The following is a 22,671-nucleotide window of genomic DNA, read 5'->3' on the forward strand; positions in this document are numbered from 1 at the left end:
GTTGAAAATATTTTCACGCCTCGAAAAACCCTATAGGCTTCCATTATAACCCTCAATTTATAGAAAAAAAAGAAAGAATTACATGGGGCAGTTTGGAAAAAAACGAATCCCCTCACAATCGTCCTCTGCAATAACGGACATAACCAACGTTCTCTAATAATACTAATCCCGTGCGAATAGGGCTATAGCCCTAATAATAACTCCTGCCAAATTAAGCATTTCTTGCAGTAAAAGTATACACCCAATGTAGCCAATATTTGGACGGGAACAGGATCGGAGAAGATGATTTACTTTTGCATCTTGAGAGAATGCAACGCTCAGTTAGATACCCTCTGTAGATGTGCTGTCTACCCCACAAATGTATCATAAAAGTGTATAATATTTCAACCACATCAAATATGCATCGAAGCCGAAATGAAATCTTATCAGAAACACGTTGGGTCGTTTTCACAGCTTCCTTTTCCCTTAGAACCGGTAAAGTTGATGTTATTTGGACATTTTGCACAGAAAATCTTTGCCATTTATTTTTTGCTTTATTGTATTTTCTCCCCAGTCCCTAAACGTCCGCGAAAGATGAGAGAAAACGTTACCAATGTCAACTAGATTGAAGCATTCATTCTATCGACCCATTACATTATTATGTTGAGCAAATGTTTATTTAAACTTCTAGGGGAACATAATGACAAAAGAGAAGCTACATGTATCTAATTATAGTCAAGTTGACTAACAAATAGCCTACCAAAATGTCAGAAATTATAAGCATAAACATCTATATCAGGCAACGTTATGCAGTCTTTGACTGTAGCCTATGTTCTATATTTGTGGATTAGGGTTGGGTGCTGACCTCAGATTTGGACTTTGTTACATTTATTTGGCGGTTGTGGATGGGTTATTAGCAATTGCTGGCAGGTGCGGATGATGAGCAAACAGCTAACCCGCGCACCACTCGTATCGATTCCGCAGCTGAAGTCTAAAGAGGAGGGTCTGTCGTGCATGAACTTTGGAGCAGCCACGTGTACAGGAAATAGAACCAATCTGACAGTTGTGGTTGGTCGGTTTGTTTTGCTCGTACGACGACGCATTCTTGTCATTGTTAGCTAGGTTGGTGGGCTATCTCTTCCATTTGCTGGCATTTATTTCGGAGTTACGTTCCAAATTTGTGGCGTTGGAGCTCAAAATCAGGTAGGTCAACGTTGGCGAGGCAGCTGTCCTCAAACACGATTAGCTATTACTGTCTTATGTAGCTAGCTAACGTTAACTATGTGCTGCCTTGTTAATTTTATGTGAGTGTGCATTTAGAGCACTTCCGGATAAGACCTGCCTGGCTAGTTATACGCATTATGTTGGTTTTCGTAGCTAGCTAACTAAGAAATGTATCTAGTAAGAACACTAGCTAATAGTAGTCAGTGATGATGGAAGCTAGCCACATGGCAAACTTACCCAATGTCGTGTTGACAGGTGTGTTAATCAGCCCTTGAGCAAGCAAGGACATTGCACTTGGAAGAAGCCATGGCTATGTACTGCAGGACAGCTTGGTGCAGGCACCTTATGGCTGTGTCCATGGCCCTGTTCTGCCTGCTCCACAACACCATGGACGTCCATGCCCGGCCAGCTAACATGTCAGCCCTGAAGGACAAAAACAACCCCACAAGTAAAGAGGAGAATGAGATCCTTCCCCCTGACCATCTAAATGGGGTGAAGCTGGAGATGGATGGTCACATCAATAAGGGCTTCCATCAGGAGGTGTTCCTGGGTAAGGAGATGGAGGAGTTTGAGGAGGACTCTGAGCCCAGGAGGAACAGGAAGAAGCTCATTGAGATCTTCAGCAAGTAAGTGGGGATTACTGGCTTTCAATTTCGTGAGTCATGTACAGTTGACTACCTTCAACTCTTTGAGTTGAGTACATTCACCCGATGATGACACAGCTTTAGCTTTGTAGTGTGTCCGTGTTGGATTTTTTTTCACCATGTAGCCTTCATTTGCAGTTGACTTTTGTTTAAGCCAAATTGTGAAATGGTGTGTAGATGCAATGTTGTAATTGTGATCAATTGAAGAGTCCACTGTCTATGTAGTCTATACACATCCAGTTAAATATGTGCCTCTGGAATTTTTCCAACTACTAAGTATTTTATAAACCATCAAATCAAATTTTATTTGTCATATACACATGGTTAGCAGATGTTAATGCGAGTGTAGCGAAATGCTTGTGCTTCTAGTTCCGACAATGCAGTAATAACCAACAAGTAATCTAACTAACAATTCCTAAACTACTGTCTTATACACAGTGTAAGGGGATAAAGAATATGTACATAAGGATATATGAATGAGTGATGGTATAGAGCAGCATAGGCAAGATACAGTAGATGGTAACGAGTACAGTATATACATATGAGATGAGTATGTAAACAAAGTGGCATAGTTAAAGTGGCTAGTGATACATGTATTACATAAGGATGCAGTCGATGATATAGAGTACAGTATATACGTATGCATATGAGATGAATAATGTAGGGTAAGTAACATTATATAAGGTAGCATTGTTTAAAGTGGCTAGTGATATATTTACATCATTTCCCATCAATTCCCATTATTAAAGTGGCTGGAGTTGAGTCAGTGTCAGTGTGTTGGCAGCAGCCACTCAATGTTAGTGGTGGCTGTTTAACAGTCTGATGGCCTTGAGATAGAAGCTGTTTTTCAGTCTCTCGGTCCCAGCTTTGATGCACCTGTACTGACCTCGCCTTCTGGATGATAGCGGGGTGAACAGGCAGTGGCTCGGGTGGTTGATGTCCTTGATGATCTTTATGGCTTTCCTGTAACATCGGGTGGTGTAGGTGTCCTGGAGGGCAGGTAGTTTGCCCCCGGTGATGCGTTGTGCAGACCTCACTACCCTCTGGAGAGCCTTACGGTTGGGGGCGGAGCAGTTACCGTACCAGGCGGTGATACAGCCCGCCAGGATGCTCTCGATTGTGCATCTGTAGAAGTTTGTGAGTGCTTTTGGTGACAAGCCAAATTTCTTCAGCCTCCTGAGGTTGAAGAGGCGCTGCTGCGCCGCCTTCACGATGCTGTCTGTGTGAGTGGACCAATTCAGTTTGTCTGTGATGTGTATGCCGAGGAACTTAAAACTTGCTACTCTCTCCACTACTGTTCCATCGATGTGGATAGGGGGTGTTCCCTCTGCTGTTTCCTGAAGTCCACAATCATCTCCTTAGTTTTGTTGACGTTGAGTGTGAGGTTATTTTCCTGACACCACACTCCGAGGGCTCTCACCTCCTCCCTGTAGGCCGTCTCGTCGTTGTTGGTAATCAAGCCTACCACTGTTGTGTCGTCTGCAAACTTGATGATTGAGTTGGAGGCGTGCGTGGCCACGCAGTCGTGGGTGAACAGGGAGTACAGGAGAGGGCTCAGAACGCACCCTTGTGGGGCCCCAGTGTTGAGGATCAGCGGGGAGGAGATGTTGTTACCTACCCTCACCACCTGGGGGCAGCCCGTCAGGAAGTCCAGTACCCAGTTGCACAGGGCGGGGTCGAGACCCGGGGTCTCGAGCTTGATGACGAGCTTGCAGGGTACTATGGTGTTGAATGCCGAGCTGTAGTTGATGAACAGCATTCTCACATAGGTATTCCTCTTGTCCAGATGGGATAGGGCAGTGTGCAGTGTGGTTGAGATTGCATCGTCTGTGGACCTATTTGAGCGGTAAGCAAATTGGAGTGGGTCTAGGGTGTCAGGTAGGGTGGAGGTGACTAGTCTCTCAAAGCACTTCATGATGACGGAAGTGAGTGCTACGGGGCGGTAGTCGTTTAGCTCAGTTACCTTAGCTTTCTTGGGAACAGGAACTATGGTGGCCCTCTTGAAGCATGTGGGAACAGCAGACTGGTATAGGGATTGATTGAATATGTCCGTAAACACACCAGCCAGCTGGTCTGCGCATGCTCTGAGGGCGCGGCTGGGGATGCTGTCTGGGCCTGCAGCCTTGCGAGGGTTAACACGTTTAAATGTTTTACTCACCTCGGCTGCAGTGAAGGAGAGACCGCATTTTTCCGTTGCAGGCAGTGTCAGTGGCACTGTATTGTCCTCAAAGCGGGCAAAAAAGTTATTTAGTCTGCCTGGGAGCAAGACATCCTGGTCCGTGACTGGGCTGGATTTCTTCCTGTAGTCCGTGATTGACTGTAGACCCTGCCACATGCCTCTTGTGTCTGAGCCGTTGAATTGGGATTCTACTTTGTCTCTGTACTGACGCTTAGCTTGTTTGATAGCCTTACGGAGGGAATAGCTGCATTGTTTGTATTCAGTCATGTTACCAGACACCTTGCCCTGATTGAAAGCAGTGGTTCGCGCTTTCAGTTTCACTCGAATGCTGCCATCAATCCAAGGTTTCTGGTTAGGGAATGTTTTAATCGTTGCTATGGGAACGACATCTTCAACGCACGTTCTAATGAACTCGCACACCGAATCAGCGTATTCGTCAATGTTGTTATTTGACGCAATATGAAACATGTCCCAGTTCACGTGATGGAAGCAGTCTTGGAGTGTGGAGTCAGCTTGGTCGGACCAGCGTTGGACAGACCTCAGCGTGGGAGCTTCTTTTTTTAGCTTTTGTCTGTAGGCAGGTATCAGCAAAATGGAGTCGTGGTCAGCTTTTCCGAAAGGGGGCGGGGCAGGGCCTTATATGCGTCGCGGAAGTTAGAGTAACAGTGATCCAAGGTTTTTCTGCCCCTGGTTGCGCAATCGATATGCTGATAAAATTTAGGGAGTCTTGTTTTCAGATTAGCCTTGTTAAAATCCCCAGCAACAATGAATGCAGCCTCCGGATAAATGGTTTCCAGTTTGCAAAGAGTTAAATAAAGTTCGTTCAGAGCCATCGATGTGTCTGCTTGGGGGGATATATACGGCTGTGATTATAATCGAAGAGAATTCTCTTGGTAGATAATGCGGTCTACATTTGATTGTGAGGAATTCTAAATCAGGTGAACAGAAGGATTTGAGTTCCTGTATGTTTCTTTCATCGCACCATGCCTCGTTAGCCATAAGGCATACACCCCCACCCCTCTTACCAGAAAGGTGTTTGTTTCTGTCGGCGCGATGCGTGGAGAAACCCGTTGGCTGCACCGCTTCGGATAGCGTCTCTCCAGTGAGCCATGTTTCCGTGAAGCACAGAACGTTACAGTCTCTGATGTCCCTCTGGAATGCTACCCTTGCTCGGATTTCATCAACCTTGTTGTCAAGAGACTGGACATTGGCAAGAAGAATGCTAGGAAGTGGGGCACGATGTGCCCGTCTCCGTAGTCTGACCAGAAGACCGCCACGTTTCCCTCTTTTTCGGAGTCGTTTTTGGGTCGCTGCATGCGATCCATTCCGTTGTCCTGTTTGTAAGGCAGAACATAGGATCTGCGTCGCGAAAAACATTCTTGGTCCTACTGATGGTGAGTTGACGCTGATCTTATATACAGTAGTTCTTCTCGACTGTATGTAAGGAAACCTAAGATGACCTGGGGTACTAATGTAAGAAATAAAACGTAAAAAAAAAAAAAAACTGCATAGTTTCCTAGGAACGCGAAGCGAGGCGGCCATCTCTGTCGGCGCCGGAAGTAAGTTCTGCTTCATGCTGGATGTGTCAATGTCTAGTTCATTCATGCATGTTCTATGTGCAGAATTACTGTCTTACCACAGCCACAAAATCTCGAGTTTGAAAGCAACTGTTTCTGGAAGCTTTGCTGCACCATTTTCCCTACATTTCCCCCCACATAGGCCAGCCTCCTAACAATTTGAATTCTAGATAATGAGCTATAGCCCCACAACCATTTGAGTGACAGCTAGCAAGATGCCCACTCAGAGTGAGAGAGAGCAATGATGTGGTGCACATACACTACATGACCAAAAGTGTGTGTGGACACCTGCTTGTTGAACATCTCATTCCAAAAGCATGGGCATTAATCTGGAGTTGTTCCCCCTTTGCTGCTATGATAGCCTCCACTCTTCTGGGAAGGCTTTCCACTAGATGTTGGAACATTGCTGCCAGGACTTGCTTTTATTCAGCCAAAATCGCATTCGTGAGGTCGGTCACTGATGTTAGGTGATTAGGCCTGGCTCAGTCAGCGTTCCAATTCATTCCAAAGGTGTTCGATGGGGTCGAGGTCCGGGCTCTGTGTAGGCCAGTCAAGTTCTTCCACACCGATCTCAACAAACCAGTACTGTATTGACCTCGCTTTGTGCACATAGGCATTGCCATGCCCAAACTGTTTCCACAAAGTTGGAAGCACAGAATCATCTAGAATGCCATTGTATGCTGTAACATTAAAATTTCCGTTCACTGGAACAAAGGGGCCTAACCCAAACCATGAAAAACAGTCACAGACCATTATTTCTACTCCACCAAACTTTACCGTTGGCACTATGCATTCAGGCAGGATGCGTTCTCCTGGCATCCTCCAAACCCAGATTAGTCCGTTGGACTGCCAGATGTGATTCATCACTCCAGAGAATGCTTTTTCCACTGCTCCATAGTCCAATGGTGGCCAGCTTTACACCACACCAGCCAACGCTTGACATTGCGCATGGTGATCTTAGGCTTGTGTTCGGCCATGGAAAACCATTTCGTGAAGCTCCCAACAAACAGTTATTGTGCTGACATTGCTTCCAGAGGCAGTTTGGAACTCTGTAGTGAGTGTTGCAACCTAGGACAGATGATTTTTACATGCTTCAGCACTCGTCGGTCCCATTCTGTGAGCTTGTGTGGCCTACCACTTCACGGCTGAGCTGTTGTTGCTCTTAGACATTTCCACTTCACAATAAAAGCACTTAGTTAGCCGAAGCAGCTCTAGCAGGGCAAACATTTGACAAACTGACGTTGGAAAGGTGACATCCTATGACGTGCCACTGCTAATGTTTGTCCATGGAGATGGCATGGCTGTGTGATCTATTTTATACACATGTCATTAACGGGTGTGACTGACATAGCCAAACCCACTCATTTTAATGGGTGTCCACATACTTTTGTGTAAGTGATGTAGTAACAATTTTCGGTGACCACTTTTGGCTTATACTTTCAGAACTACTGGCCAAAAAGTATACAAAAGTACCAGAAAATCTATTTAATGTGTACACCTTTTCATGCTCCAGTTCCTATTTCAAAGAATAGGGGGCATAAACAAATAGGCATCTGTTATGAGAAGCAACGCAGTGTTCCTGAGAACATGGAGGTGAGTGCACCTGTAATAGATCAACCACAGTAGTAAATACCTGTCCTCGTCTACCCCATACTGGGTAAGCTAGGTGCCATGTAGTAAAAGCTAGGAGGCTGATTTATAAGTACCGCTGAAACAAAACAGTACAGAGATTTTAATCCTACTTGTCACCCTTGAGAAATGTCCACTTGCCAGAAAAGCAGGTTCCTTGACAAATCCTTACTAGCGTTACATTATGTTAACCTATATGCAAAAGGAATGACTGTTGGAAAAACATGAAAGCTTAAACCGTTGAAACCATATTTTGAGCTATGGTTGCATCTTACTCAGTTGTAGAACTATACAAAATGATCTGGGTTTGGGGCTGAAGCAGATATATGATAGTGGATTTTAATAAACTACTTGAACTACTTGAAGTTGAGTGTGTGTGTTTGAAAACGCGACTGTAATTTGTGTGTATAAGAGCGTCTGCTAGCTAAATAACCAAAATGTAAATGTAGAACTGAAGATCTGCTGGCTACTTTTCTGTCTACCATTCTCAGGGTGGACTTTAATAAAGACAAGAGCGTCAGTGCCAAAGAGATGCAGCGCTGGATCATGGAGAAGACAGAAGAACACTTCCAGGAGGCTGTGAGGGAGAACAAGATGAGCTTCCATGCTGTGGACCCAGATGGAGATGGTAAGAGAGAGTACACAATTATCTGTGTCTTATTCATTAGGCACCAAATAGAAGAAAACAGACTGCAACAGGGTGGAATTACCTTAGGGCTGGGCGATATATTTAATTAAAATTTCTAACCATTCCATTTTCCATTTTTTTTTGTCTCAACTACTAAAATTGCATGCAGAGAAGACACTACAATGAACATTGATTCTGGAAAATGTATGCTCAGTTTGTCACATCTGGTACCATGTGCCACTAGCAGTGTTTTTATAAATGTGCAATAAGCATAAAACACATTTTTATATAAGGAATTGGAAATTCATTCTTATTCTGAGAAATAAGGTAGGCCACATGATTTCAACATCTGAACAAAATGGTCAGTCAAGCATGCTGTTTAAACAGTTGAAGATGGACAGAAGGTCCCAAGTTCTTAACAATTAATGTTCTACCTTGTTATCTAGCAAATAGATCCAAGTTCGCTGAACTTGGAACTATAAAGATTAGCTGGCTACTCACTTGCACGTGGACTTGTGCTTGAGAGGTTGTTTGAGCGTTATTTTCTATAATGCCTGCTATAAGAAGTTAGTCATTATTAGTGAATGAGAGTTATGCATGATTCTGGTTAAATTTGTTACAAAAAGACTTAAATGTAAATGTAAAAGGGCAATTTCACAGACCGACTTGAAAGTCAGATCAGTCATATTGCAAAAAAGCAGGTTCAACTATTTTGATTCTATATTACATTCTTAATGGGACTTATATTTGGCCTAATTTCACATTAGAAATACTGTATGTTGTGAATCACCCGTAATGTTGAAAAAAATTAGATTTTTAGGCCATATCGCCCTGACCTAGGCTACCTTTCTCTTTCCCCCAACAAGAACCACTAGTTTTCATTTTATGTAGGTGTTCCCTAATGAATACCACCTTGATACACAGCCATAGTGGTCACCTATTTATTAAGAGCAATTTTTGTTACCAACACTGATGTCCTACTGTTAGGCCTTATAGCTGATCTGTGTGCCACAATATAGCTAAGACCTGATGACAATACAGCACTGTTTCTCACATTGGGCTTAAAATTCTTCCTACACAGTCAAGCCCCAGTCCCCTAACTGATCTATTCTCACCATAGGACATGTGACGTGGGATGAATACCGGGTGAAGTTTCTGGCCAGCAAAGGATTCAATGAGAAGGAAATGGCTGACAAGATAAAGAACAGTGAAGAACTGAAGGTGGACGAGGAGAGTAAGTTAGTCCACCACAATATCATCCACTTTAGCTGTAGTCCATTCATTTCTCCTGGTTAATTAGGATTCCTTATTTTCTTACCACATCCTAACATGCTATTGTTGAAATTGACCTACCCAGGGCCTCCCGAGTAGTGCAGCAGTCTTAAGACACTGCATAGCAGTGCTAGAGGCATCACTACAGATCCGGGTCTGTCTGTCGCAGCCGGCTGCGTCCAGGTGATCCATGAGGCATCGCACAATTGGCCCAGCGTCGTCCGGGTTAGGGGAGGGTTTGGCTGGCTGGGATGTCCTTGTCCCATCGCGCTCTAGTCACTCCTTGTGGCAGCCAGGCGCATGCATGCTAACTTCAGGTAGCCAGTTGTACGGCGTTTCCTCCGACACATTGGTGTGAAGGAAACGGCCCAGGGTCATCCAGGTTAGGGTAGGGTTTGGCCGGCTGGGATGTCCTTGTCCCATCGCGCTCTAGTGACTCCTTGTGGCAGCCGGGCGCATGCATGCTAACTTCAGGTAGCCAGTTGTACAGCGTTTCCTCCGACACATTGGTGCGGCTGGCTTCCGGGTTAAGCGAGCAGTCACGAAGCAGTGCGGCTTGGCGGGGTCGTGTTTCGGAGGACGCATGCCTCTTGACCTTCGCCTCTCCCGAGTCCATACGGGAGTTGCAGCGACGGGACAAGACTAACTACCAATTGAATATCAGGAAATTTGGAGACAAAAAGGGGTAAAAAGATATTTATTTAAATAAAACAAATTAACCTTCCCCCAAACCAATATTCTACTTTTCCAAATGTTTTAATGTCTTGATCACGATAAGTCTTTTTAATTTTGCTCTGCCAATAATGCTTGTATTGAATGTGTCTCAGTGGACTATCAAATTACCTTATTATTTGAATCCCTGCAGCCCAGGAGGTGCTGGAGAGTCTGAAGGACCGTTGGTTTCAGGCTGATAACCCCCCAGCCGACCAGCTGCTGAATGAGGAAGAGTTTCTCTCCTTCCTGCATCCCGAGCACAGCAAAGGCATGCTCAAATACATGGTCAAGGAGATCGTTCGTGACCTCGGTATGTACTTTCTGATATGATTTGAATTCAGTTAGTGTGTATGCATAATGCCATAACTAGGTTTTGTGAAAACAATGATTTGAATAAGAAAATGAGAATTGATTAAAGTACACAGAATAAATACATAAATTGTGAATGACCCATGATCAATCATGAAAAGCTTTCAAATCTAATCTAATGCTGTTTGAGTTTGATATTTATTTTGTGTTTTTAAAGACCAGGACGGCGACAAGAAGCTGACTCTGTCTGAGTTCATCTCCCTTCCCATGGGCACCGTGGAGAACCAGCAGGCCCAGGACATCGACGATGACTGGGTACGAGAGAGGAAGAAGGAGTTTGAGGAGGTCATCGACAGAAATCATGATGGCATCGTGACCATGGAGGAACTAGAGGTGGGTGTCCTGTGTTAGAAAAACTCATAGCTACAAAACCCTACAAACGCTAGGTTTATGATGGGTCGTAAAGGCCTATAAGTGAACACAGACTGAACAAATATCATGTCACAGAGGACTCTTTCCACTGGGTACACTGCAGGACCTTGTATAGGACTGTCATTTTATAGTTGCAGAGTAAACCATGAACATTTTAGGCTAATTTCCTTCCTTTTTCCCTGTCTTTCCCTCATGCCATCGCTACTATCCAGGAGTACATGGACCCTATGAATGAGTACAACGCGCTGAACGAGGCTAAGCAGATGATCGCTGTGGCCGACGAGAACCAGAACCACAACTTGGAGCTGGAGGAGATTCTCAAGTACAGCGAATACTTCACTGGCAGCAAGCTCATGGACTATGCCCGGAATGTTCACGAGGAGTTCTGAAGACAAGCTGACAAAATCCTCCCTTTCCCTTCTAATGTGGGCATCCTCATAAGTCTTCTCTAAGGACAGGTCTGTCTTATTGATGAAAAGAAAAGCCTGATGTTCTAGTGTGCAATTCTGTGTTTAAATCCTAGCCCCAGCCGAGTGACCTGGCCTCCCCCAGTGACTCTTAAAGTAAGGCATAAAACATCCTTCATTTCTGGACTGTCTGCCTCTTCTAAACATCAGAATGAACCATTGCCAAAGTCTGCCTTCTGTCTACAGTGGGACTTAAGTTGCATTATCTCACATAATGCATTTTGGGTTTTCAGTGCATTCTAGACACTGCGTCAACTTCATGATTCATTTGTGTTTGATATATTGTGAAATTTATGTCTGAGTAATTGGAACAAGATTCACCCCCCCCCCCCCCCCCTCCAGTGAAGTAGTTGAGGTGTAAGGACAACTTACACAATTGGGCCTACAATATTTGTAGTAGTGCAGAACCGTTCTGTTTTTACTGCAAAATGATTTAAATTGCATAACTGTAGAGAATGTAAATGTAAATATCTTCGTTCTTTGGATTTCCCATGACATTCTACATTTCATAATGTTGCTCGGAAGTAACTGTTGTTTACCAAGTCATCAATCATGTTGACCACTGAGCTGAACCCCAGCAACCACTGTGCTTTTCACACTTAATGACTATGTGCTTGCTGCCCTTGTAAACAATTGTTTGACATTTGTCGATTTGGTAAGAAGTTTACACTGTCCTGATAAGTGTTGATGATTCTCTGATCCATCTTATTCTTTGAAATGAGTGCTTATGTCAGAATTATGGTGTTTTAAACCTCTACTGCAAAAATGTCTCATTGTTTCCATACATTTGTTTACCTTTGTCTATAATTCCAACTTGGGTTTTGCATTTCCAAAAATATGTAAGCTCTGTTAAATATCTGATACAATCATTACAAATGAATTAGCAATTTGTTAGCATGGATCTGATTTTTAATACACATGTCATAACTGAAAGTAAAGAAGAGGTGAGCTTGTAATCATGGTTGGAGAAATATTTTTTTTTAGTTTAGAATGTTTTTGCAGGATTTTGACATGAGCCCTCTGGGTACCTTGCCCTTGTCAATTGTCCATATCTTTGTTTGAGACTGGTGTAAGAAATTAACTTATTTATTTATTTGTTGTTAGTCTTTTGTTTTCTCTCAAAGCAGTTACATCAATATGTAAAGAAAAAAGAACTTTATTTTCCCAGTGTTGTACTTTTAGTTTTTCAATGCTTATTTGTTTTTTTTCCAGTTTCTGCAAATGTTGAACTTAAATACCAGATGGATATTATTTGTCATTGAGTATTTCCTTCTGATCCTACCAATTCAGCCATGTTCGTACCCCTTGTCATGCTTTGCCAAAGCGCTGTAATATACAGTACCAGTCAAAAGTTTAGACACACCACCTCATTCCAGTGTTTTTCTTTCTTTCTTTTAAAAAACTATTTTCTACAAAACTGAAATAACACATGGAATCATGTAGTAACCAAAAAAGTGTTAAACAAATCAAAATAGATTTTATATTTGAGATTCTTCAAAGCACAAAAAACAGCAAGCACTATGTTGAAACTGGCTCTCATGAGGAACGCCACAGGAAAGGAAGACAGAGTTACATCTGCTGCAGAGGATGAGTTACCAGCCTCAGAAATTGCAGCCCAAAAAAATGCTTCAGACTATATGTAACAGACACAACTCAACATCTACTGTTCAGAGGAAACCACATGAATCAGGCCTTCATGGTTGAATTGATGTAAAGAAACCACTACTAAAAGACACCAATAAGAAGAGACTTGCTTGTGCCAAGAAACACGAGCAATGGACATTAAACCGGTGGAAATCTGTGCTTTAGTGCGAGTCCAAATTTGAGATTTTTAGTTACAACTGCTGTGTCTTTGTGAGAGATGCAGAGTAGGTGAAAGGAAGGTCTTTGCATGTGTGGTTCCCACCGTGAAGCGTGGGGGTGCTTTGTGGTGACACTGTCAGTGATTTATTTAGAATTCAAGGCACACTTAACCGGCATGGCTATCACAGCATTCTGCAGCGATACGCCACCCCATTTGGTTTGCGCTTAGTGGGACTATAATTTGTTTTTCAACAGGACAATGACCCAACACACCTCCAGACTGTGTAAGGGCTATTTGACCAAGAAGGAGAGGGACGGAGTGCTGCATCAGATGGCCTGGCCTCCACAATCACTCAACCCAAAGGAGATGGTTTGGGATGAGTTGCACCGCAGAGTAAAGGAAAAGCAACCAAGTGCTCAGCATATGTGGGAACACTTCCAATCCAAGACTGTTGGAAAATAATTTCTCATGAAGCTGGTTAAGAGAAAAAGCTGTCATCCAAGCAAAGGGTGGCTACTTTGAAGAATATAAAATATTTTAATTTAACACCTTGTTTTTGGTTACCACAAGATTCCTTATGTGTTATTTCATAGTTTTGATGCCTCCATCAAAACCCTGGAATGAGTAGGTGTGTCCAAACTTTTGATTGGTACTGTATGTGTAATATGCATTCATCAACTGCTTTCCTGCTTCAAGGACAATATACTGTGGAAATATATCAGTAACTTCGATCCCGTCATATAATTGAAATTATAAAAGAAAAAGCTCATGCTATCAGAATGTGACAACGCTTTAGCTAATACATTGTATTCCAGATTAAACAATAAATATTTCTTATCAATCTCTGACCATAGTCTGTACCCTAATGTTTTATGCCTCCATAAATATGTATTTTAACATTTTTGCATACTAACTTGATGGCCAATAGTTCTTTGCTAGGCGTTTTAAATTATCCAACTTTTACTGGAGCTTGCCATGAGTGGAGCTTGCCAGAAAACAATACATTTTATTAGGTCCATTATTCTTTCCATTCTGTTTTTATTTGTAATAGTTGTAGTTGCTATGAGACGATTGTTATATTTTGACTCGATTCTGTGAACTGCATTGGCTTTGTAAAGCTACCCACAGAAATAGTCAAAACAAAAACATTAGGCCTAATTAGGCTTTGAATTATACAGTTGAAGTTGGAAGTTTACATACACCTTAGTTTACATACACCTTAGCCAAATACATTTTTAACTCAGTTCTTCACAATTCCTGACATTTAATATATTATATAATATAAGGGCACTGCGATCATCCACCTCTGGCCTGCTCGCCTCCCTACCACTGAGGAAGTACAGTTCCCGCTCAGCCCAGTCAAAACTGTTCGCTGCTCTGGCCCCCCAATGGTGGAACAAACTCCCTCACGACGCCAGGACAGCGGAGTCAATCACCACCTTCCGGAGACACCTGAAACCCCACCTCTTCAAGGAATACCTAGGATAGGATAAAGTAATCCTTCTCACCCCCCCTTAAATGATTTAGATGCACTATTGTAAAGTGGCTGTTCCACTGATGTCAGAAGGTGAATTCACCAATTTGTAAGTCGCTCTGGATAAGAGCGTCTGCTAAATGACATAAATGTAAATGTAAATATAAATTAAAAATATTATTAGTTGATTATAAACAATTCCTGACATTTAATATATTGTCTGAAAAATATTATTAGTAGATTATAAACATGTCAGTAAATTTGTCCACTATTTCATATATTTTGGCGAGAACCTTCGAGATGACCTGTTGTGAGTAAAAATGTGACATTTAACCTAGATATTTTAGGAACTTTCTCTTAAAATGTTAGCAGCTTCTATCTGTTACATGAATGTATTACTTTCCTCTACCTACACAAACACAAACCATGAGCCTTCTGCTATCACTTCTTAGCCTAAACAATATTCTCTACTCATCAGTCAGACTCAGAGATTAATTGGTCATACTCTTCCATGACCTCACTCAGAGATAAACTTGTTTTACTCACCCATGATCTCTCTCAGGACAACGAGGTGAAACGATGTTGAGCTGTTAGGAAAGCCGGCCAAGAGAGGGAAATGACTAATCATAAGCAGGTGGACATGGTGACTCTACAGGAGGATACAAAAGCTCTCATCAGAGGGACTGGCTAGAGAAACGAGTGCAAAAGAATGCCATCTACCCCCATTACCTGGATAAAGTGGTACAGGATCTTAGGTCTATACAAGTGCTTAGGCCATATAGGCTAGGGGTTGATTTTTTCTCTCTAAGTTTCAGGAGGCCCGACAGGTGATGTCTCGCTACGACACGTTGATGCTGACCCGGGAAGACCTGGTGCCCACTACCCAGCAGAACCAGGATAGCACAGAGAAAGCCCGAGCCCAGCTGACCCCCATCACAGAGCAGAGCAACGACACCCTGCTGCACTACAACACTCTGGCCCAGCTACGGAGCCAGCTGGACAAGTCCCACACTGAGGGCATCATCTGGGTGAGACATGAGATGATCACTCTCCTTATAATGTGTATTTTATGGTGATTTATCTCTGAGGGACACAGTTTCTCGGACACAGATGAATAAAGCTAGTGCTGGACATAAAAGCTAACTGAATGGCGATCTACCACTGAACCTCCTAGTTTTAGTCTGTGTTGGGGAAACCAGCCAGGTTACTAAGAGAGTCTGAAATCAAAGAGGGTTTGATCAAAATATTACCATTTCTCTCTTGATATACAGGAATCAAGATGGGCCCACATTCAGATCACAGCTGCCATGAAGACACTTCTGTTGTGCACAATCAAGGTCACTATCAATCTTTACCAGAGTGTGTGCAAGAGGGCCAAAGACACTGGGGATTTACCTGTTGCTCCAGAGGACCCTCCTAAGCAGCTGGAAAAGGTACCATAGGCTACTAAGCTGCTGTAAACGCATGACTCAGCATTATTCTGTTTGTGCAAAGTTGAGGGTCGCTAGACTCAAATGTTCATAATATTTACGTAAGAGGAAAGGACCGAGGACACAGATGGTTATTGTATCGTCTGAAACACTTTGACTTCCTGATGTTGTGGGATTCTCTCTGGTGTTTACAGAACATTGGTGCTGTGACATTAGGATTTCAGAGCCCGTTTAAAGAAAGCGATTGTAGCAATAGAGCAAACGATTACAAAGTATGAAAAAAATACAAGTGGCTGCAGTATTGCCAGCAACATTGATGATGATTAGTAGTATATGCTGTATGGGCTGTTAAGGCATAAGTGTATGAAAGTGTGTATTCTTATTTTATATTTATGTAATTAATTAATTGAGCTGTTCTTGTCTATTGATGTTCTGTATTATGTCATGTTTTATGTTTCGTGTGGACCCCAGGAAGAGTAGCTGCTAAATGGGGATCCTAATAAATACTATTCATGAACTACTCACAGGATAGGGTATTGTGCATCACAAGGAATAAATGGGAGGGGTATTAGAAATTATGATCATACTGATATCTATGCAGGTCATGACAGCTGTGGAGTGCTCTGATGCATAGTTTACCTGTCTCCTTTTTCTGATCAGGGGGATTCCCTTAATCTGCCAGAATATGTAGCAGATATCATACCTACATTTGCATAAATTGTGAATCCTCTTCAGTGGTTCCCAAACTTTTTACAGTCCCGTACACCTTCAAACATTCAACCTCCAGCTGCGTATCCCCTCTAGCACCAGGGTCAGCTCACTCTCAAATGTTGTTTTTTGACATCATTGTAAGCCTGCCACACACACACTATACAATACATTTATTAAACATAAGAATGAGTGTGAGTTTTTGTCACAAATAGCTCTTATATTACCAGGGCACAAATAATAATAATCAATAATTTTGCTCTTTATTTAACCATCTTACATATTAAACCTTATTTATGAATTGAAAATGGTGAATAACTCACCATAGGTCAATGAGAAGGATGTACTTGAAAGGATGCACATAACTCTGCAATGTTGGGATGTATTGGATGTCTCAGTCTTAAATCATTTTCCACACACAGTCTGTGCCTGTATTTAGTTTATGCTAGTGAGGGCCGAGAATCAACTCTCACATAGGTACGTGGTTTCAAAGGGCATATGTGTCTTAACAGCGCGATTTGCCGATGCAGGATACTCTGAGCGCAGCACTATCCTGAAATCTGGCAGTGTCTTCTGATGAAATAAAATGTTCACTGAACCGCTTGTTGAAATTTCAATGAGGCTCTCTTGTTCAAATATCGGTAAGTGGACTGGAGGCAGGGCATGAAAGGGATAACGAATCCAGTTGTTTGTGTCATCCATTTCTGGAAGGTACCTGCGAAATTGTGCACCCAACTCACTCAGGTGCTTCACTATATCACATTTGACATTGTACGTAAGCTTGAGTTCATTTGCACACAAAAATTCATACAATGATGGAAGAACTGTGTGTTGTCCTTGTTAATGCAGATAGAAGAGTTCCAACTTCTTAATCATAGCCTCAATTTTGTCCCGCACATTGAATATAGTGGCGGAGAGTTCCTGTAATCCTAGATTGAGATCATTCAGGCGAGAAAAAACCTCACCCAGATAGGCCAGTCGTGTGAGAAACTTGTCATCATGCACGCTGTCAGACAAGTGAAAATTATTGTCAGTAAAGAAAAGTAAGGGGGCAGTAGCTCTTCGGCTGCATCAGATTCACTGTCAGTGTCCATGCTAGCTGGGCTAACAACAAATGTAGAATTACTGATGCAAGCATTGGATGTGCTCGTGGAAGCAGAACATCTTGTGTCGTTGACAGGTGCAGGTGTAGTGGTAGTAGCTGGTATGCTGGTAGTAGCTGGTATGCTAGTAGTAGCTGGTGTGCTGGTAGTAGCAGTAGAGCTGGTACAGTGCCTTGCGAAAGTATTCGGCCCCCTTGAACTTTGCGACCTTTTGCCACATTTCAGGCTTCAAACATAAAGATATAAAACTGTATTTTTTTGTGAAGAATCAACAACAAGTGGGACACAATCATGAAGTGGAACGACATTTATTGGATATTTCAAACTTTTTTAACGAATCAAAAACTGGGCGTTCAAAATTATTCAGCCCCCTTAAGTTAATACTTTGTAGCGCCACCTTTTGCTGCGATTACAGCTGTAAGTCGCTTGGGGTATGTCTCTATCAGTTTTGCACATCGAGAGACTGACATTTTTTCCCATTCCTCCTTGCAAAACAGCTCGAGCTCAGTGAGGTTGGATGGAGAGCATTTGTGAACAGCAGTTTTCAGTTCTTTCCACAGATTCTCGATTGGATTCAGGTCTGGACTTTGACTTGGCCATTCTAACACCTGGATATGTTTATTTTTGAACCATTCCATTGTAGATGTTGCTTTATGTTTTGGATCATTGTCTTGTTGGAAGACAAATCTCCGTCCCAGTCTCAGGTCTTTTGCAGACTCCATCAGGTTTTCTTCCAGAATGGTCCTGTATTTGGCTCCATCCATCTTCCCATCAATTTTAACCATCTTCCCTGTCCCTGCTGAAGAAAAGCAGGCCCAAACCATGATGCTGCCACCACCATGTTTGACAGTGGGTATGGTGTGTTCAGGGTGATGAGCTGTGTTGCTTTTACGCCAAACATAACGTTTTGCATTGTTGCCAAAAAGTTCAATTTTGGTTTCATCTGACCAGAGCACCTTCTTCCACATGTTTGGTGTGTCTCCCAGGTGGCTTGTGGCAAACTTTAAACAACACTTTTTATGGATATCTTTAAGAAATGGCTTTCTTCTTGCCACTCTTCCATAAAGGCCAGATTTGTGCAATATACGACTGATTGTTGTCCTATGGACAGAGTCTCCCACCTCAGCTCTAGATCTCTGCAGTTCATCCAGAGTGATCATGGGCCTCTTGGCTGCATCTCTGATCAGTCTTCTCCTTGTATGAGCTGAAAGTTTAGAGGTATGGCCAGGTCTTGGTAGATTTGCAGTGGTCTGATACTCCTTCCATTTAAATATTATCGCTTGCACAGTGCTCCATGGGATGTTTAAAGCTTGGGAAATCTTTTTGTATCCAAATCCGGCTTTAAACTTCTTCACAACAGTATCTCGGACCTGCCTGGTGTGTTCCTTGTTCTTCATGATGCTCTCTGCGCTTTTAACGGACCTCTGAGACTATCACAGTGCAGGTGCATTTATACGGAGACTTGATTACACACAGGTGGATTGTATTTATCATTATTAGTCATTTAGGTCAACATTGGATCATTCAGAGATCCTCACTGAACTTCTGGAGAGAGTTTGCTGCACTGAAAGTAAAGGGGCTGAATAATTTTGCACGCCCAATTTTTCAGTTTTTGATTTGTTAAAAAAGTTTGAAATATCCAATAAATGTTGTTCCACTTCATGATTGTGTCCCACTTGTTGTTGATTCTTCACAAAAAAATACAGTTTTATATCTTTATGTTTGAAGCCTGAAATGTGGCAAAAGGTCGCAAAGTTCAAGGGGGCCGAATACTTTCGCAAGGCACTGTATGTGCCTTACTTTTTTTTAACCATTTATCAATTTTCGAGCAAATGGAATGAGCAGCAGCTACCTTTGGCTACATACGGACCGGACCGTTAATGAAATTCCCACAAGATAGTAACGGTTAATGTGATTGGATATTAATTATTTGACTAGGCTACCTTGTCAACAAACAAAAGAGGGATAGTCACATGTAAACAAGCATACATACAAACCTATTTACATTGCCAGGAATCATAAACAAATCAATCATATGCATTAGTAATATAACCAGTTTTAATTGCCTTTTTGTTTTTCAATTTAGTTAAAAGTAGTACCATATTGTTTAAATTAATATATAAAGTGAAAAAAGTTAGGTTTTGAATTAGACCATTTGCATTTGTGATTATGAAATTTACCTAATATTATTAGCAGTTGAATTAAAAACACTACATCTTCATCAATGTCAGAATTTCTGAAATAAATCATCATATCAAAACCATCAAATTGTATAACCGGTCCTTTTTTTTAAATTCTGAATGTCAATCCAAAATATTCTACTATAAATACAGGGTCTCCATTCCACAGAAATCACATTTATAGTCAATATTCAGCTTGATATTCAGATATTCAGCTTTAGTCTTTCCAAAAGGATAAATTATATGTAACATTTTAAATGAAACTTCCTTTATCTTACTGATACAACATTTATTAGCAATTTTCCATGCTTTCCCCCATTGTACAGTTGAAGTCGGAAGTTTACATACACCTTAGCCAAATACATTTATACTGTTTTTCACAATTCCTGACATTTAATCCTAGTAACAATTCCCTGTTTTAGGTCAGTTAGGATCACCACTTTATTTTAAGAATGTGAAATGTCAGAATAATAGTATAGAAATGTAACGGTTTTCTGTAGGCGAAAGAGAGTTGGACCAAAATGCAGCGTGTAGATTGCGATCCATGTTTTAATCAACAAACGTAAACACGAATCAATACAAAATACTACAAAAACAAGAACGTAATGAACGTAACGAAAACCGAAACAGCCTATACTTATGTAAACTAACACAGCGACAAGAACAAGGACACTAAGGACAATCACCCACGAAACACACAAAGAATATGGCTACCTAAATATGGTTCCCAATCAGAGACAACGATAATCACCTGACTCTGAGAACCGCCTCAGGCAGCCATAGACTAACGCTAGACATCCCACACAACCCCAAGACGAAACACACCACAAATAAACCCATGTCACACCCTGGCCTGACCCAATAAATGAAGATAAACATAATAAAGATAGACCAGGGCGTGACAAGAAAATTATTTATTTCAGCTTTTATTTATTTCATCACATTCCCAGTGGGTCAAACGTTTACATACACTCAATCAGTATTTGGGAGCATTGCCTTTAATTTTTAACTTGGGTCAAATGTTTCGGGTAGCCTTCCACAAAAAAAATTCTGAGTTATTTGGCTGATTTCTTTTGATTTTCCCATGATGTCAAGCAAAGAGGCGCTGAGTTTGAAGGTAGGCCTTGAAATACATCCACAGGTACACCCCCAATTGACTCAAATTATGTAAATTAGCCTATCAGAAGCTTCTAAAGCCATGACATCATTTTCTGGAATTTTCCAAGCTGTTTAAAGGCACAGTCAATTTAGTGCATGTAAACTTCTGACCCATTGGTATTGTGATACAGTGAATTACAAGTTAAATAATCTGTCTGTAAACAATTGTTGGAAAAATTACTTGTGTCATGCACAAAGTAGATGTCCTAATAGATGTCCTTCCTGTAAAACACAATCCTTGAGTGGAAATAAGACTTGACTTATTGATATTAATTTTCAAACCCGAAACTAAGGAATTGTCTCCAATACAGGAAACTGCTTTAGAAACCTCATTCCTGTCTCTCAAAAATATGGTGGTATCATCAGCCAGTTGACATAGTTTAAATTCATTTCCAAGTGCTGAAACACCTTGAAAATTCCCTTTCTTGATATGAAGAGTCATAATTTGAGTAACCAATAAAAATAAAAACCGTCCAATTTGGCAGCCCTGCCTAATGCCACGCCCAATATTAAATCTTTGGGATGTCCCGTGAGCTAATTTTACAGAGCTAATTTTACAGACCGCTTTAAAAAAAGAGTCACCAAACCCCCAAAAACGTATTGCTTTGCCAGTGTCAAAAGCTTTAGAAAAATCAACAAACATAAGAAAACTATCATCAAGGATGAGGTCATTATAGTCAATCATATCTAAGATTCACCAGATGTTATTACTAATGTGTCAACCACGAATAAAGCCAGATTGTTCTTTCTTCATCAATTACAGTGGGGCAAAAAGTATTTAGTCAGCCACCAATTGTGCAAGTTCTCCCACTTAAAAAGGTGAGATAGGCCTGTAATTTCCCTCATAGGTACACTTCAACTATGACAGACAAAATGAGAAAAAAAACATCCAGAAAATCACATTGTAGGATTTTTAATGAATTTATTTGCAAATGATGGTGGAAAATAAGTATTTGGTCAATAACAAAAGTTTATCTCAATACTTTGTTATATACCCTTTGTTGGCAATGACAGTGGTCAAACGTTTTCTGTAAGTCATCACAAGGTTTTCACACACTGTTGCTGATATTTTGGCCCATTCCTCCATGCAGATCTCCTCTAGAGCAGTGATGTTTTGGGGCTGTTGCTGGGCAACACGGACTTTCAACTCCCTCCAAAGATTTTCTATGGGGTTGAGATCTGGAGACTGGCTAGGCCACTCCAGGACCTTGAAATGCTTCTTACGAAGCCACTCCTTCGTTGCCTGGGCGGTGTGTTTGGGATCAGTGTCATGCTGAAAGACCCAGCCACGTTTCATCTTCAATGCCCTTGCTGATGGAAGGAGGTTTTCATTCAAAATCTCACGATACATGGCCCCATTCATTCTTTCCTTTACACAGATCTGTCGTCCTGGTCCCTTTGCAGAAAAACAGCCCCAAAGCATGATGTTTCCAGCTCCATGCTTCACAGTAGGTATGGTGTTCTTTGGGTGCAACTCAGCATTCTTTGTCCTCCAAACACAACGAGTTGAGTTTTTACCAAAAAGTTCTATTTTGGTTTCATCTGACCATATGACATTCTCCCAATATTCTTCTGGATCATCCAAATGCTCTCTAGCAAACTTCAGACGGGCCTGGACATGTACTGGCTTAAGCAGGGGGACACGTCTGGCATTGCAGGATTTGAGTCCCTGACGGCGTAGTGTGTTACTGATGGCAGGCTTTGTTACTTTGGTACCAGCTCTCTGCAGGTCATTCACTAGGTCCCCCCGTGTGGTTCTG

The 22,671-nt window shown here is 41.8% G+C and overlaps 2 protein-coding genes across 2 annotated transcripts; both read left to right on the forward strand.

The window, feature by feature from the left end:
* The first annotated feature begins 1,044 nt into the window (after nt 1-1,044).
* Nucleotides 1,045-13,704, forward strand: LOC135504117 (45 kDa calcium-binding protein). Its single transcript, XM_064922415.1, has 7 exons — nt 1,045-1,182; nt 1,459-1,829; nt 7,724-7,860; nt 8,981-9,094; nt 9,998-10,156; nt 10,373-10,548; nt 10,800-13,704. Exons 2-7 carry the CDS (start codon nt 1,510-1,512, stop codon nt 10,974-10,976), a joined length of 1,083 nt encoding a protein of 360 aa, XP_064778487.1. The 5' UTR covers nt 1,045-1,182; nt 1,459-1,509; the 3' UTR covers nt 10,977-13,704.
* On the forward strand, nt 12,575-16,242 carry LOC135559308 (coiled-coil domain-containing protein 42-like). The gene is made up of 4 exons (XM_064993496.1): nt 12,575-12,622; nt 15,142-15,360; nt 15,604-15,765; nt 16,234-16,242. Exons 1-4 carry the CDS (start codon nt 12,575-12,577, stop codon nt 16,240-16,242), a joined length of 438 nt encoding a protein of 145 aa, XP_064849568.1.
* The last annotated feature ends 6,429 nt before the right edge of the window (nt 16,243-22,671 follow it).

Source organism: Oncorhynchus masou, chromosome 18, assembly GCF_036934945.1.
Source record: "Oncorhynchus masou masou isolate Uvic2021 chromosome 18, UVic_Omas_1.1, whole genome shotgun sequence".
Taxonomy (NCBI): Eukaryota; Metazoa; Chordata; class Actinopteri; order Salmoniformes; family Salmonidae; genus Oncorhynchus; species Oncorhynchus masou.